The following is an 18,425-nucleotide window of genomic DNA, read 5'->3' on the forward strand; positions in this document are numbered from 1 at the left end:
ATTCCACCCCACAGAATTTTTAGGAAAGCTTCAACATATCTTCAAATTGTCATAAGTAATTTCATTCTCATATCCTTAAACAAAAAAAATATAATTCAATCAAAGAAATTAAATACCCATTTAATGACATAACAGGTAAAACCGTTCGTAATAACAAAACATATTCTCAAGCCTCAAAGACTCATTATTACACAAAATGAGACCGAGATTATGGGTAGGTACATACATTTAGAGGCAAATAGACATAAGTACATCATTCATATAATATCTACAAACATAAAGGTGTTTAATGATTCCTAAACAAGCAATTATTCATGTTAATGTATCTAATGCTTTAAAAATAGTCTTTTACTGATGTTTGTCACGCTAATTTACGAATAAAGCAACGCGTAATATTCACCCCTTTTATTTGTATACCTATTCCTTATACCTACGTTCGTAAAGTACTGATATATGTAAGTAACGTACAGGTACGTAAATAAATTACATACGTAAGTAACAATATCTTATGAGACTCTCTGTTTTTGGTCTTAATTGTCTCCACATATCTGCACACAAAGTTTACCATCGCAAAATAGGTAAGGTACAGCAATTACAAAGTAGGTATTTTCCCATGCCTATATTTATATAAATTTACCATACCTTACCTCTATAACCTAGAGTAAAAGGTGGACTTTTGGAATTTATAGCATCTGCATGGAATTAATATGCCTTGGGAAGTAAATTTTAGTGCCATCGTGCTTTTCTAGACAGAGCGAGAGAGAGAAACTATATATTATCATATTCATATAGCTGCTATACCCCCAATCCCCATCTTTTCAAAAACCATAGCAAACTCTTGTTTTGAACTATTTCAAACATATTATTGTTATGTTTTTGGGATATCATGCATAAGGCTTCATGTTAAAAATGTAGATCTATACCTAGCTAGCTACGTGCACATATTTTATGCCTATGGATTTTTTATTTTGAAGGATGTTGCGTGCAAGATAACACTTATAATATATTTTTCAAACTCAAGGATTACCTCTATTTCACTTGAAGCCTAAATTATATATTTTTTGAAGGTTTATTTGTATTTTAATGGAGTGCTTGCATAGATTGTTTTATAGCACAATATCAGATTTCTCATTCCCTAGATATTAACAAGCTATATGTACTTTTGTATATTAAGGAACATATATACGGGTCAGTAATTTAATGGGGTATTTAAAGTTAAAGTTTTGTTTTAATGGAATCATAACATGTGTTTTTCTCTTTCAATAGAAATGTTAGTTTTGGTTGAAGTTGTGGTGCTTATGAGGCATAATTAGGCCATCAAAGTTAAAATCAAGGAACTAACATGGCTCACAAAAATATTTATAATCAAGATAATATGGGATTCAAGGGGGGTTTGTAGGTAAAAAAAAATTCTAAAACAATAGTACTTAGTGTGAATACGATTACAGATTACTAAAGATATGTACATACGTGGGGTCTTGAAAACTACTTTAGATGGTTTGACGAAAAATTATTTTTACATGCGATAGAGAAATTGAAATTTAAATGAGACTTAATTTAATGATATAATAAAATTAAAAAAGATTTATGAAATACTGTTTGCTTTGGCCTTGAGCACATATGAATAAAGTTATTTTTGTTATAAAATTTTGGAATTAGGGACTTTAAGAAATGATAATAAAATTATATCGTTAACTGTCCAAACAATTTTAATTTAGAGAATTCAATTTTGAATTTCTAAAATATCGTGTCTTAAATTTAAAAATTACAACGTTTTTATAAAAAACGCTGTTGCTAACAGTGGTAGCCCTAGAACTTTAGAATTCAAGTTATTCCAATCGGTCAGCTTTGTCAAATTGAAAAATGTTGACGTTATTCGACATTTCAAAACCACTAAAATACAATTTTTTAGGAACTTAAATGTCATCAAATTTAATTTGCAAAAATAAAAACCTATACAAAATACTGCTCATACATTGAGTAGAATTGATTTTCAGCTCATGGGTTGAAAAAAAAAATAATTAATCACTTTTTTTTGCAAAAAAATTATTAAATTTAATATTTCATAATATTTAAAAATGTAATTGCAATCTTACTAAATTTATTAAATATACTAATAATTTGTAAAACTTGAATTCCGCCTCAAATATGTTGACAATGAAAAACATTACAATTTTTACCAACAATTGGTGAAAATTTAATTTTTAACTATCTTGAGACTTGATGTTATTGACTGATACAAACATTTTCTTCTACAGGGTGATTCAAAACGTTCGTAACTTGTATAAAGAGAACCCCTATATAATTCAAGAGGAGGGTAGATTCTTATTTTTTTCGACGGAATGGTTAGCGGCGATCACAACGAGGTTGTACGGCTGGTTAGTTAAGTTACCTGGCTCCAAAAAGGGAGTGCAACATGTCATAATTCCGCCGAAACCATAGATTGTAAACGCAAATTGTTCGGCAACCCATTAGCGCGGAAATTGTTTGGCCGTCACACTTGCCTAATGTGTGAGGGCTTTTATTAAACCAATAGAATTCGAAGGGGTACAAATTTCAATTCGACACCACTATGCCAGCATTTCAAAGGTTATGTTAATCTACGAAAATGTTGTGTTACGTTATTTTTTAAAACTTTCAAGAATTAGGAATAAAGGTTTGTATCAAACAAATTTTCAAAAAATGTTGAACACAAGATTCAAGTCGGTCCCCGATTTCGTCCGTGCAACTGTCCTGGGCCCTACAGCATATAGCATTGGGTCGACTGACATCAAATTTGAAAATTCAGTTTTTGAGCCGATTCGCTTTATTCACTGTTTTTTTTTTTTTTATTTTTTGCTAAGACTAAAAATAACAGTAGTAATCAAAATTTAAAGTTAAAATTATTTCAAAAACAAACCGATATTTTTTTTAAATTTCGCTAAATAATGTTTCCTTAACATTGCTTCTTAAAATACAAAAAAAAATGTTTGTATTGCTCCAGAAGAGTACCCTCCATAGAACCGTTATTTTGTTTTCAAGTTAATTAGCCTGTATTAGCTTTAATACTGTCTCAATAATATTTGATGATGGAAAATGAAATTGATTTTTCAAAAAAGTTACATTGTTTTTTCCGACATTAGATATTTTGTTTTGTTTTTTTTTTTTATAATTTACATACACTCAAGGGGTTATAAGAACCCTTTATATGTATGTTCTCTATATTTAAACACAGTTCGAGCATTAGGAAAATAGGGAAGGATTTAAGAGGAGACACCGGTGCACATTGGTCTTAAAGTTCTGAACATCAAAATAGGAGGGAAAAACAGAGTTGGCCAAAGCATTCCACATTCTCGATGTGCGATTTAAGAAAGAATCTCTATACTTGAAAGTACGCCCGAAATTGACTTCAAGGGTAAACTGATGAGCACTCCCGAAAGTGCAAGTATTACGGCTGAATCGTTTAAGGGGTGGAATGCAACTAGCTAGTTTAACAGAACATTTTTTGTAAAAATATCGATAAAACAACGAAAGGCATGAAACATTGCGGCGATGTTCTAGCGATGTAAATGTTTCGATTATAGTTCTATCGCCTATCATTTTTAAAGCCCTTTTTTGTATTCTATCCAAGAGATCTAAACTTGTTTTAGGCGCACCTACCAAGCTTTAGACGGATGAAGGCTTTGTAAATTACAGAAGTGGTGAAAAATTTCTTGCGCCGTCGGAGGAATCCTAAGCACCAGGCAGCATTTTTAGCAATATCGAATATGTGATCATTCCATAAAAGGTAATCTGTGATACACATACCAGGTACTGACAGTTGATTAGTTTCTTGGATGCAAGTGCCACTCATAGATAGTGGCATCGGGGGTGTGTTCCGGTTTAGCGACAGGAGACAGCATTGAGTTTTCGAAGCATTAAATTCATACCGGTTTCTGACTCACCTCAGAATTTAATGCGCTTATCATGCGCTGCCGTTTAAGTTCAAAATCCGAAGGACAAGGATGTGAATCTAGAAACGAGGAGTAGAGGCTGAGGGTACTGTCGTCGGCGAAACAGTTTAATGGATTAAAAGTGAAATGATATTTCAAAAACGTATACTAATAAATTCTAAGCAACTGCATACGAAAACAAATTTAAAACTTTAATTAAAAATGTTATATATAATATAATAATAAAAAAAAAACCTTCTAACGATTTTGAAATAAAAAAATTGAAAAATTAAGGTTTAAAAAAATTTAAATGGTGTTTAAATTTTTGAAAACAAACAATTGTTTGCACATTCAGTATCCAATTTTTAAATACAGAAAATATTTTTAATAAGACTCTTTTATTTAAATTTCACTTATGTGAGATTTGTGTTTTTAAGTTTAAGAAAATTGCTGTTTACATTTGATAATAAATATTTAAATAAAATTCTATTGTAAGTTTTCTTAAAAAAAAAACTGTAAGAAATGAATTGTTTTTTTTATAAAGGTATTGGATTTCAACTTATTTTGTTTTTTATGTATTGTTGCCATTAATTTTCAAACTAAATTTAACAAAACTTAACTGACTTAATGCCTTAAATCGAACGACAGAAAAAAAAAAACTTAGTTTTTCATTAAATTTCTTTAAATTAAGGTCCTTAAATTCAACTTTTACGAAGAACTTGACTGAATGATTTCTAAAATATTTGACAATTTATGTTCAAAAAATGTATTTAAACAACTCCAATTTCTTTCATGGTAATAAATTAAAGAAATAGAAAGAATAGATTATTAATAAAAGTTCAGCAACATTTACTTTGAAGTTTTTTGTTTTGTCACAAAATTGGCGCAAAACTTAAAAAAAAAATTATTGTTAAGGGCTTTACATTTTACTAATCTTATTATTTACTAATTCACTGAAAAAGTCCAAAATTTTAAACCTTCCAACAAGTAAATTGTTAATTGACGTTTATTAAAAACAAACATCCAAACATGTCCAAAAAGTGACAGTTCGTAAAAATCAACAAAGTAACCACTTTTAAAAGGACCAATTAATTGGAGTTCCCAACTGTTGACTTGACCATTCCATCCACTGCTCTTATAACAATAACTGCACAGTTGCCATACGAATTTAGCAAATTGCTAAAAATTAAACTGGTCATTCCGTGATTCTAACTTTAGCAAATTGTTTAGAGGTCAATCACCTTTTTAACTCGGTTAATTGCTAAAAATGTATTTACCAATTTAATAAGTCGTTTAAAATTTTGCGCCATTATCTTTACCTGTCCGAAAAATATTTAAAACTCTAAACTCTTTATAAGATGAATTTAAAGCGATCCAGTCCAGTTTTTTGACATTCGTTATTATTTAAGCTCAGAAATTGTTATAAAATGTTTATCTTCAAAATGTGAGAATAATATAAAAATTAAAAATAAATATATTTCTTTCATATCACTAAAAAAACAAAAAAGTCCAAAAGCTAATTCTATAAAAAATTCTGCTGTCTTTGCACTTAACATTTTTCTTCGCCTACCAACAAAAACTAGAACACCTGTCTGCACAGAAAAAAAAGTATCTCGTTGAACCCACTTAAAAGTTCTCAAATTGTTAGCTTACGCACTTAAAGGTGCGTACACAAATTATCTCAAAATTAACTATTAAAATGATCTTTAAAAAATAAAAAAGTACCTACATATTTCTACAGCTACTCTTTTGTTATTAGGTACCTGCTAATTTTTAATTTTTAAATCGATAACGCAGCAATAATTTTTCTAAGAAAAAATATGTACGTAAAAGATACAACCCACAGGAAATCACAATCAATCAGCAGCAGCACGTAACGTGGAATTATGATTAGTGAAATTCTATACCTTTAAATATAAAGGTGTAACGTATGCAAGATACAAATCAGGGCCTAGGTATTTCTTTTTTTTTTACTGTCATCTGTTTTCATTCCGAAAATTATTTCGATTGCTTCTGATAAAATGTGTGTGTTTTTGGATTTAAAAAAAAAATCAAATTGTGTTTACGTTTTTTTCTTTTTTTTTATTTCGTTTCAACATAAATCTGACACAGCGTCGCGCTGCTTTGAGATTATACAAAAAAAAGTAAAACAATGCCAAATAATAAATTTTGAGATTTATGAATGAAAATTTTGTTGAAAACAAACGAAATCATGAGCCAATTTTAGAATTTATGAGAAAGTGCGATGGGTATGAGGCTGAGAGAGTGAGAGAGTTGAGGATGGTTTGATAGAAAATTTGGCAGCATTAAGGAAACAACATATGTGTGGAAAATGAAAATGGTAATCCCTTTTACAAATGTAAAGTTGATTCTTGGTATTTGAGATTAGAATTGAAAAATCACTACGGAAAACAAAATTTTGAGCTGCACATTGTTTATTGTTTACTTTAAATACTTTTTGTAGAAAAGGGAGAATGGGGTGAAAATGTCCAATTGGGATTGTTGGAATCTGTTAATATTATCAAGAAGGAAACGCGAAATGATCCATAAATTCTTTAAAAGTTTAACATTTAGTGGCTTTTTACGTATCTATATAATAATAAATGTTCTTAACATGAATACGTTAAAACAAATTAAATTTAAAGCCCAGTTTATTGTTAAATAATGTTTATTCATAAGATTTCATAAGTATTTTAAAAATTTTGTCAATTTCATTAGTGACGTTAATTTTGATCTAGGGTGAATTTTGAGACGTAATAAAGATTTTAAGTATTTGTTCTTTTATTGGTTATTTTGATTTTTAGTGTGACTTAACCCCGTTTTCCCTTAAAAATAAAAAAATAGGCTTACCTGATTTAATAGCTATTGAACAATTCAATAGGAGGAAAGCTGCAACAATGAATTTTATTCTGCTGCTCATAATGTTGGCCATATTGCCAAGGATTAAAAATCCTTGTGTTAAGCTGCACGTTCTTAATTTATTTGTATTAATTTTAAACTCTCACAAAACACACAAAATTTATTATTTTATATATGATAAAAATTACTTTGATTTAATTTGATATTCAAATTTGTTGATACTTTAAAATTTAATTTAATCTGGAAATAAAAAGAAAAGAATTGTGTTAAATTATTTTTTAATTTTTTATTTATGTTAAATTAAGACATTTGTTTATGCCCGATGGCTTTGTTATAAATATTAAGAGATATTTAATGTTTGAAACATTGAATTTACTTGCATGATTTTTTAAATGTTGCTTTCAGACTTTTAAAAGATTTTTTTTTGTTTAGGGCCCCGAATCTTAGAACATTGATCTTAATATCTTGACCACAGAACAGGTATGTTTTATTTACAATCATAGTTTAATAATTTTTGTAGCTCCATACTCTTCTGCCAAAATATTATTTTAAGCTTCTCAATATTAGCCGAGTCATAATAACAATTCCTAATATTTTCATTTATTCTCGAAATATTAATATGGAAAAACAGTCGTTACAAATTGTGTAGTATTTTTTGAAGATTTTTAACTTCCCATAGGAAGTAATTATAGAAAGTTCCGATTTGTTATATTGAGAGATGTTTAAGCGTACGTACGAACGTTCGGGAAACTTTTTTCGTCGTCCATATTTCAAGAACTAGTAAGGATATCGACTTCCAATAAATTTTGTTATACAGATAATAAGGCAGAAAGATGCAGAAAGGTCTCTCAAGAAAATTGAGTTGGTAGCTTTTTTACCATAGCAGTTTAAAAAAAGTGAACATTTTTGGTTAACCCTAAATATCTCACGAACCAATAACACTTAAGACTTGAATTAAATTTTATATAATATATTGTAACGTGATTCCAAACCTGTATATTTTTGGAAAAAATCCAAATAACGGTTTTTTTATAAAACAGAAAAACTTCAGAAAATAAAATTGTCACATCGAAAATTTTACGAATAAAATAATTATTTTATCTCCAAAACAATTTTGTGCAACGAAAAATAACGTTTTTAACATCTGGTAAAATTTCGAGAAAAATCCAATTGACAGTTTTTTTTTATAAAAATAAAAACCTAAAAGAAACATTGCTCAAAGTTTCTAAAAATCGAATTTCAAACCAAATATCTTATCAAAAACTTATTTTATCTTATAAGAAATATTGTTTTCAATATTCGAAAAAAATTTGAGAAAAATCGAATTGTCAGTTTTTTGTTCACAAAAAATAAAAACCCAAAACTCGGTAAAAATTTATTTTGACTCAAATAGCTTTTCAAAAATTAAAAGTATTGTCTTCAAACTTTCTTTATTTCACAGAAAATAGAAGTAGTTTTTTTTATAAAAATCCAACAGTTTGTTTTAGTCATAAACAAATAAAATCTACAAAAAATAGTAGGAAAATTTGGTAAAAATTTAATTACTGTTCTTGATATCTCTAAAAATTAATTTCATTCATCCAATTTGTAAAAATTTAAGAAATACTACTTAAATAGGTTTTCGACTAAAAGCTATTTAACAAAACTAGATTTTCAAACTTAGCTATTTCCTTATATGAAAAATATTGTAGGTAATTTTAAAATTTTTAAGACAAACTGACAACTTTTTTAACCCAACACAAAAACCTTAAAACTTTTAAGCAAGACAAATCGACAGTCAGGATGGGAAGTTATTTGTGTGGGTTTGCATCCCAGCCTCTTTTTTACTTGCGACATATAGGAACTATATGGCAAGTTTTGCATTCGTGCAAAATTTCGAACTCGAGATTTTAATCAAACATGATATTACGATGGTAGAGAAGTCGAAAAAAGTGGGTCCCGCGATTCCGTCCGGTCGGTTTTGTCTGTCTGTCCACGCTCCTACAGCCTAAACCATTGGGTCGATTGAGTTCAAACTTGGAAGTTAAGGTTTTGAGCAGATTCGCGTTAGGCATTTTTTTCATTTTTTTTTTAAGATCAAAACTAACAGTGGCCACCATACAATTTTTTTGGTCAAAAAACGAAAATTCGAATTTTCTCACAAACGAACCGATAGATTTTCTTTAAACTTTCTCTAAAATTTTATTTTTTAACTTGGTTTCTTTTAATAAGAAAAACAAATGTTTGTATTGCTCAGGAAAGGTACCGCTCATAGAACCGTTATTTTGTTTTTTAATTTTCTCAGCAACTTATAAACCGATTTCAATAATTTTTTTTCTGAATAAGCTCTTATATTGCTTTAACAATATTTGATTATCAAAAGTGCAATTTTTTATTATTTGGGTTTTTAAAAAAATATTGAATTTTATTTTTTCAAAATTCGATATCTCAAAAACGGGTCAACATTTTTTTACGAAAGTCAAACGTATAGCGTATATTAACAATCTCTTAAAAACTGCGTACCAAAAATATTTTTAGAACAAAATTGAAAAATTTTATATATAAAAAATTAATTTAAAAAAAAAACGCTCTAATGATTTTCAAAAAAAAAATTTGAAAAATCAAATGTTTTTTTATTTATAAAATGGCATTCAAATTTTTGAAGACAAACTTATTTTTCGGGCGAAATTTTGAATCTTAAAATAGTTTTTTTTTTAATATTTTAAATGTGCATGAGCCCGAAAGAGAGCATTATTTTAACAAAATTGTAATTACATTGCTATCTTTCATCCAAATTAATGCATTTGGTACACATTTGTATGATATATTTAATCAACAATCTATTTTAAAGAGTCTATCAAGAAGTATTATCTTGGTAACTTTGTTTATGTGATTTTAATATATTATTCTTTACGAATAAGGTTGTTTCGCACATGATTTACCTATATAAACTTAGTACAAGTTAAAGAAACGGGCCCAAAAGAGTATATGTATTTACTATTGGAATTGCTTTTTCAACGCTTACACATTGTACCTATTTATAAAGGTATTACGTACAACTTCTACAACAACTGCTTACGTGTCACTTCTTAACTAAAATCCAAAACGCACAAGAGCTTGACTGTAAACAACACATGAACAGCAATTTCTTGTACTTGTTCGTATGTTTGTTTCTTAAAACTTTAGTGAAAAAAATAGACTGAACGTAATAACTCCATGTTTGCGCTGAAAACTTAAGAAGGAATGTAGTATGTACCTTTTAGCTACCAATAACATTCCTTCATTATCATCATAAACATGTCCTTATCTATCTATCTGCATAAAGCTAAGCACGCCAAGTGAACTATTCTATGGTCGTTTTGGACATCTATGTGCTACCTAACTACAGAACCAATAGGCGATCGCTTTACAATTTAAACATTCAAGGTCTGCCTCTTTCTTATCTTATTTATTTTCCATCCTGGTTCTTTTAATATGAAATTACAATAAAGCTATCTAAAGGATACATGATAGACACCATTTTTCATATACAAAGATCCTACCCGAGTAAAAGCAGACTTATGACTGTAAATAAAAACAAATATCGGTCAAAGATCCTAAACAGCTGACGTAAGAATGCAAAAGTTTGTTTCATCCCCTTATTAGATACAATATTAAGCCATTTTGTTTTTTATATAAAGTGCATTGATATAAATAAAACAAAAACAAATTCATCAACCTTCATATGGAAGCTCTTTATGTGAAAATATGTACAAGGATAGACTCAAGTAGAATGAAGGAAATTGTGTAGACTTTTTGGGTCGAAATTTAATTATCTCCCTTATTCTGCTGTCTGCTTATGGGAATGGAAATAATATTTTTCTCTCGCTCCCGCTGAATTTCTCCACTTTCGATACTAACGCCACGCCAACGACTCGGCATCTGGTCGCCCTAAAAGTTTCTGCTCATTAGAGTACTATGGTTTTCATATACAAAGATCGTGCGGTTTTTTGACAATTCAAATGGCATTTATATCTTTGAAGCCAAACTTATTTTACATGTATATTTTTAAATCTTATATAAGTACTTTTTTAAACAGACTCTTTGCATAAAGGAGCAAGTTCGTGCGACCCAGTCGTGCATTTTATTTATTATAAAACTGTGACGTGTTACCAAACTAATAAAATTATGAATACAAATCAACCAACAGTTTGTTATAAACCAAAAAAAAAAAACAGAACACAAACAATTGTCACCTCGAATGTTTATATTTTTACAAAAAATTAAAATTAAAAAAAAAAACATTGTATAACTTGATTTTAGACTAAAGTTTTTTTTTCAAAAATTGAAGATATTGGTTCAAACTTATTTCATTTTTTCAAAATTTCATTCCAGTCGAAAATCTATATTTACAACCATGCACTTTTTTCTATTGCTAAAGTTAATAAACTGCACGACTGGCTCTAACGATGTTGCTCATGTATCCAAAATGTTAGTTTTAAAATATATCCTACATTTTAAGATTTAAAATTGTACCTGTAAAAAAAGTTTGTTTTCAAGGATTTAAATACTATGTATTTTATTTTAAAAAAAACTTAAATTTATCAAATTTGTATTTTAAAATCGTTAGAGTGTTTTTTTCAAATTTTGTTCAAACATGTTTGCTATATACAGTTATTAGTTTACGGTTTACATTGAAATTTCGTAGTAAAATGATGACCCATTTTCGAGATATTGAATTGAAAAAAAGATTAATGTTTTAAAAATCAAAATTTAAAACAATGAAATTTTTGATCATACATTATTTTTAAAACAGCATGTGTGCTTGGGGAGGAATTTTTTATTTTAAAATTGGTTGATTGATTAGTTTTTGAGAAAATTTAAAAACAAATTAACGGTTCTGTGGAGGAAAGTTTGTCTTGTTTTTGATTTCCGAAGTCAAACTTTCGATTTTTGGACAATAAATTTGTATGGGGAATGCTGTTCAAAAAAAAAAAATGCCTGACTCGAATTGGTTTAAGATCTTAAACTCCAAATGCGAAGTCAATGGAGCCAATGGTTTGAGTTGTAGCGGCCAGTATATACAGACTTAAGGAAGGAAATCAGGATACCCACTATATTCGACTCCTCTACCATCCTACCATCGAAATTTCTACGAATGCAAAACTTGACATAGAGTTAGTATAAGCCGCAAGTAAAAAAACCTCCTCTCATTTTTTTTTAGAAAGGAGTTGATGGTGTTATCTGTACAACGAAATATATTTGAAGTCAAATTTTTGACGGTTCATGAGAAATGACCCTCAAAAATAGGTGTCTTGACCGTATGGACGTAAGAACGTGTATACATAAAGACATATCTCTTAAAATATTTGTATTTAAATTTAAAAATCTGACGTTTAAAAAAAAACAGAATCTCACAAAAAATGTCACACTCAATTAGTTTAATGCAACAATACTTCGAAAAAATAATTTAAATATCAATTGTTGACTGTACATTTTTTTGAAATTTCTCAAATCTGGATCTGGCTTATAGCAAATAACTAAAGGATAGTACCAATACCTAGTTTTCAATGTTGGTAAAAAGCAAGAGTTTTTTCAATATTTGTTTCAAATTCAAAACATTTGAAAGTTTTTTTTTTTTTAAGTTATAATTTATTTCTTGATGTTAGAATGTCCTATAAATAAAAACACAAACAAATCTGATTTTTTAATTCTGTGAATTTATTTCACTTCTTTTTTATTACCCTCCAACTTTTTTGAAAGTCTTAACATCAAATCACAACTTTCCAATAAATTTCTTCTTTTTACCTTAAAGTGCCATAAAAATGATATACACAGCATACAGTTAGATATTCTGATCAAAGTTCAAAAACATAAAAACAAATTGTGTCAATAACTGAACAAAAATAAAAAAAACTAACAAATAAATGCTGGCATAGTAAGTATAAATTAAAAAACCTATAAATATAGATACCAATTCACATTCCGGAACGATTAACAATAATAATAACTGAAAAAAGCTAAGTTAAGAATGATTATTTGTTATTATTGTGATTTTTGTAGTTTAAATTGTTGTTATTATTTTGTCAAATTTTAGATAGATTGTGAGCTAAAAGGTATTGGTAACCTAATATTATAACGAAACTATTGTACATAGCAATCAATTGTGTCAATATAGCTTATCGCTAAATACACGTGGTTGAGGCTTCGGTTTTAATGGGAACACATTCAACAATTTTGAAAATGATTTTGGGGTACTAATAGGTAACATAATTCATGTACTTTACGAACTTAAAATCAACAACAACAAAAAAAACATCCCTAACATGAACTAAACTAATTACAAACAACACAAATACAAATCCCTTACAATGTAGTAGATTTCTAGATTTGTATTACAAAACAATAACAGTTCAAAAACAGAAAAAAAGCACATAACAATAATTATTTTCGCATAAGTAATTAAATTATAAGAATTATTGATTTTGGTGGTAAACAGTTCAATATTATTGTCCTTAATGTACACAAATGTGAACCAATACAAAATAAGCTTTAAATTAGACGCATTTACCAACATTTATTTAAGTACATGTACTTTTAGATGTCGTCGGCAATATAATGCATAATGAATTAAATTAAATACCTGTTGTCATCGTGTTTAGGTTTAAAACGCTTGTCTGCATTTGAATATTTATTGGACAATAAAAAAAGATTTATACGAGAATATTTAACATTAAATATTTAATTGGGAAAGAATTTTATTCTTTTCTCAGTGTCATCAGAAAAATTACACTTGTAAAGTATTTTCAGTGTTTCTAGTTTGAGTTTCGTAATCTTGAAGTTTTCTTGCTTTTTCGATTTTTGAAAATATATGCACTCATCAAAATGTGCTTTAAGGAATTTAACTATTTTATTGTCCGTATAAGAAAAGTCAAGAAAAAACTTTTGAAAGTCGAAAACAATCAAGGCGAAGCTTAAAAAATTATGCATTATAAAAATAAAAATGATGCCAGATTACGAAGGTTTTATATTTCAAATAAGGGAATTGTAAAATATATGACTAGTTCTTAACGATTTTTTATTTGGGCGTTCTATTTTTGGATAACAAATATGGTGAGATCAAGATTTGTACATAGCTTCAGTTTTCTTAAGAAAAACTCTTTTGTAAGGATTAACATAACGGAAAAAGAAAAATTCAGGTATTTATAGATTTCCAAAAAAAACTAAAGAAAATGAGAATTTGATGCAACCAACTCATTCTTGTCATTAAAGATTATGGGGCGTATTTATAGAGAATTACTAAACTCGTGATTTCTCAATCTATAGTTTAAGGATTATTGGTTAAATAAACACAGCTCTTATTCATAGTCAATTTCCTAGCTGTGTAAAACCCCATGTTAATTTTGTGCTCTACTACAATTATACTTCAAATGACAAAAAAATACTGTTATATTTCCAAACTTGTTATTTTGTGCTGTCAATTCTCAAATTGAATGTCAAAAAAAGGTAGTTAAACAAAACTTTTTAATACAAAATTTTAGTTTAACAACAAAGAAAATATAAAACGACCACGGCATGAAAACTGGTCGCAGTCAGAGAAGCGATAAAAAGGATCTTGGTTCGATATGAGGGCTGCTATAATAGATGATGTTAAAACCTCTATATATTCAGAAACGTGTTATCCTCTTTCACTTCGTAGTGACTGTTTCTATATCCTTACGATATATTTTGTAGAAATCCTTGTCCCTTAATATCAATGGATTGAACCGTGCTTTTTATATTTTTATTCTTCTTGGTGCCATATTTTGCAGATCACTACATAAATCAAACTCCTCTAAGGTATCTATGTATATAGTAATATTCTATAATTGCGGTATTAATCGACATTTTTCTGGACAGCAAATGAACTTTACATTTATTTCTTATGATTTGTTTTTTCAGTTTGCAACTTACAAACAAAGATCAAATATGACAAGTGGCTGTGATAATAACTACTTAAACACAGCATTCACTTTGTTTATAGTTAGACCACAGATTTAGCTCTAAACTTAGGTTTAAATTTTTGTATAAATAGCCTTAACTTTGGACTTGCTTAGTAACAAGTTAGCAAGAGTTTAGCAAACATCTATGAATATGGCCCTTTATGTTTATATTTTAATATTTTTTCTTTGCTAAATTAAATGATTAACTTTTTTTGAAGGTTTGTTCCTTAAAGAACGTCAGTTTATTTGCAATAAAAATGTAAGTTGAAATGAGTTGGAAAAAACTATTGTACTAATATTCTCGTTTTTTTTTCAAAATATTTTTATATAAAGTTGACAAAATTATAAATTCAATATTTAAAATGAATTTAATTGTATAAATGAAGACAAACAATTTTATTTTATTAACTTCCCGTAGGATGTCATTTTAATCGGTCCGATTTGTCGAATTGATACTGTTTAAATTTCTAGACTTTGCAGGGTTTGTAGAATCTAAGTCAATGGTTCTAAGAGAGATATCTACAAATGTGTTTACTAAAAAATTTAAAAATAAAAAACTATGAATATTTATCATCCAGAATACCCTTTAAACAGGATATGATATTACTTCTAGAAGAATTCATTACGTCAAAGAATATTGTTTTAGTAGGTTTTCGTGTTTTGTTAAAAAAGTGTTCAGTTCAATTATTCTTCAAAATTTAAACAATATTTTGCATATGATGAAATAGTTTCATTTCAAAATCTATTTTTGCTATCGAGATTTTTAGTCAAAAACCAATTTTAATAAATTTTAGAAGCATTTCTTAAAAGTTTGTATTTGTTATCTAAACAAATACAAATTGGATGAATGAAAATAATTTGAAGTCAATATCTTCTATTGTTTACAAGATATCGAGAACCGCACATCAATTTTTACCAAAAATTTGCCTTATTTTTTTTTGTAGATTTTGTTTTTTTTTATGAAAAAAAACGGACTGTTATGTTGAAAACAATGTTTTCCATAAAATAAAATTAGACTGAAGACAATATTTTTTATTTTTGAAAAAATATTTAAGTCGAAAGTAATTTTTTACCAAGTTTTAGTATTTTTTTTTTATTTTTTGGACAAAAAATGTCAATTGAATTTTTCTCAAAATTGTACCGAACTTGAAAACAATATTTCTTATAAAATAAAATAAGTTTAAAGCAACAATCTCAAATTTTTGAATAGATATTTGAGTCGAAAATTAATTAAGCCTCAATTTTTATCAACTTTTAGTAATGTTTTGTTCAAGTTCTTCTTTTGTGTAAAAAAACTATCAATTCAATTGTTTTCAAAGTTTAACTGAATGTTACAAACAATATATTTTAAATGTTATAATTAGTTTGAAGACAATAATTCAAATTTTTACGAACTTTTAGAAATGTGTTTTTTAGGTTTTTATTTCTTATGAAAAAATTGTCAATTCGATTTTTCTCAAAATTTTACCAAATTTCAAAATGTTATTCTTCGTTGCACAAAATTATTTCCGGGATGAAATCATTTTTTGTTCTTGAAATATTCGAGGTGACAAATATTTTTGTTCAGTTTATTTGATTTATAAACGGTACAATATATGTTTAAAACTTAATTCAAAGTCTCTAGCGTTATTGTTTCGTGAGATATTTTGGTTTAACCCAAATTTTCAATTTTTTTGAAATTGATATGATGTTTTAACTTATTGAACTTTATAAGACTACAGCTTTTCAACAAATGAGCTGTTCAAAATGAAACCTCTTATTGGAAATCTCAAAATTAGAAAAAAAAAACAAAAAATGTAAAAACACTGCCAATTAGTTTTTTTTGTGTTTAGTCTTATAATATTTCAAAAAATGATGCTTCACAGTCTAGAATTATTCCGAGCTTAGTTCTTTTTCGTTTTAATAATATTCGAGTCATAAAATAAAGTTGAAGTATTTTTGATGTTTACAATATTTTCCAGCCAGTTCAGTACAATTATATTTTTTTCAGGTTGCATAAATTACAAAAACGGAATTTGCTGAAGATGTCAACTTTTTAAAAAATAAAGGCTCAACCAGAATTCGATGACTTTTTTCACAACTGTTAACGTGTTAAAAAGAAAAACCAAGAAAGATTAGACTATAAAAAAACAAATTTAAATCCCAAAACATTAACTATCTGTTTTCGGGATTTGAATTTGTTTGTACCAAAAAGCGGCATTGTATTAAATTCAATAATTTGATTGTTTTCACTATCAATTTTGAATTTTGTTTTGTAGCAACACAATACTTTTAACAAGTCCTTTTTTTTATATAAAAAGTTTCATATTAATCCCATTTTTTAAATAATTAATTCTATATAGAGATTCTTATGAATTGAAATTGACTTCTAAAAAAATCGTTATAAAACATTTTTACTAAAATGAATCATTTTCAGTTAATCGGGGTCTATTATATTTTTTTTTTGGATTGCAGGTACTGCGCATAATTTAAATTACATTCCGTTACACTAGTTTCGTTGCATTTGCTAAAAACTTGGACTTAAATATTTCAAAACGAAGAAATTTCAACAGACATACTTCCACGCAAGTAAAATTTTGAAAAATCAAAACTAAAAAATAGGCTGGGCTGCGACCCACACTGATAACTTCAAATCCTGTCGTTCGATTTGTCTTGCTTAAAAGTTTTTCTATATGTACTCGTATCAATTTTTACCTAAATTGCGTACTAGTTTTTGTAGATTTTATTTTTTATGAAAAAACGGACTGTTGGATTTTTATATAAAAATTACTGAATATCGTATACAATATTTTCTGTGAAATAAAATAAGTTTGAAGCCAATATTTTTAATTTTTGAAAAGCTATTTGAAAATCATTTTTTACCAACTTTTGTTATTTTTTTTGCGGTTTTTAATTGTTTGTAAAAAAAACTGTCAATTCGATTTTTCTTAACATTTTTCAAAATATTGAAGAGGAACTTTCTTATAAGATAAAATAAGTTTGAAGCCTAAATTTCAATTTTTTGAAAAGATTTTTGAATCGATATTCAATTTTTACCAACTTTGAGTAATGTTTTTTTTTAGATTTTGATTTTTTGTAAAAAAACTGTTAATTAGTTTTTTTTCTAAAATTATCAGATGTCAAAAACATTATTCTTCATATTCATATTTTAGTCGTAAATTTTTTGGAGGTGGCAAATTTTTTTTTTCAGTTTTTTTGATTTACAAAAAAAAACCGTTTAATGTTTTTTTTCGAAATATATACTTCTTTGATATCACGGTACAATATATTATATAAAATTAATTTCAAGTTTTTAGCGTTTTTGGTTCGTAAGATATTTAGGGTTAACCAAAATTTTCACCTTTTTTCAAACTGCTATCTCAAAAAAACCACCTGAGCAATTTTCTTGAGAGCCCTTTCTGCATCTTTCTGCTTTATTATCGGTGTAACAAAATTTATTTGAAATCGATATCTCTTCTGGTTCTTGAGCTATGGACGACGAAAAAAACGTCGCTAACGTACGGACGTATGTACGTACGTACCCCCAGGCATCTTTCTAAAAATCTTTTATTTCGACTCTAGGGACCTTGAAACGTCGAGAAATGTCAAAATTTTCAATTTGACAAATCATACCCATTACAATAACTTCCTATGGGAAGTTAACAAAGCCATCTTATACCTTACAGTTCTAAAATTGCACTATTTATAGTAAATCTAAAACATACTTTGTTAAAAA

At 27.7% G+C, this 18,425-nt stretch overlaps 1 protein-coding gene across 1 annotated transcript in view; it reads right to left on the minus strand.

Moving 5' to 3' along the window:
* The window catches only part of LOC129953908 (cysteine-rich motor neuron 1 protein-like), a 354,433-nt gene extending 347,427 nt beyond the window's left edge, over positions 1 to 7,006 (minus strand). The window contains exon 1 of the mRNA XM_056067447.1: positions 6,762 to 7,006. Within this exon, the coding sequence (XP_055923422.1) occupies positions 6,762 to 6,843 (82 nt within the window). The 5' untranslated portion in view covers positions 6,844 to 7,006. The remainder of the gene's footprint in view (positions 1 to 6,761) is intronic.
* Positions 7,007 to 18,425: the final 11,419 nt, after the last annotated feature.

Source organism: Eupeodes corollae, chromosome 1 (assembly GCF_945859685.1).
Source record: "Eupeodes corollae chromosome 1, idEupCoro1.1, whole genome shotgun sequence".
In the NCBI taxonomy this organism is placed as follows: domain Eukaryota; kingdom Metazoa; phylum Arthropoda; class Insecta; order Diptera; family Syrphidae; genus Eupeodes; species Eupeodes corollae.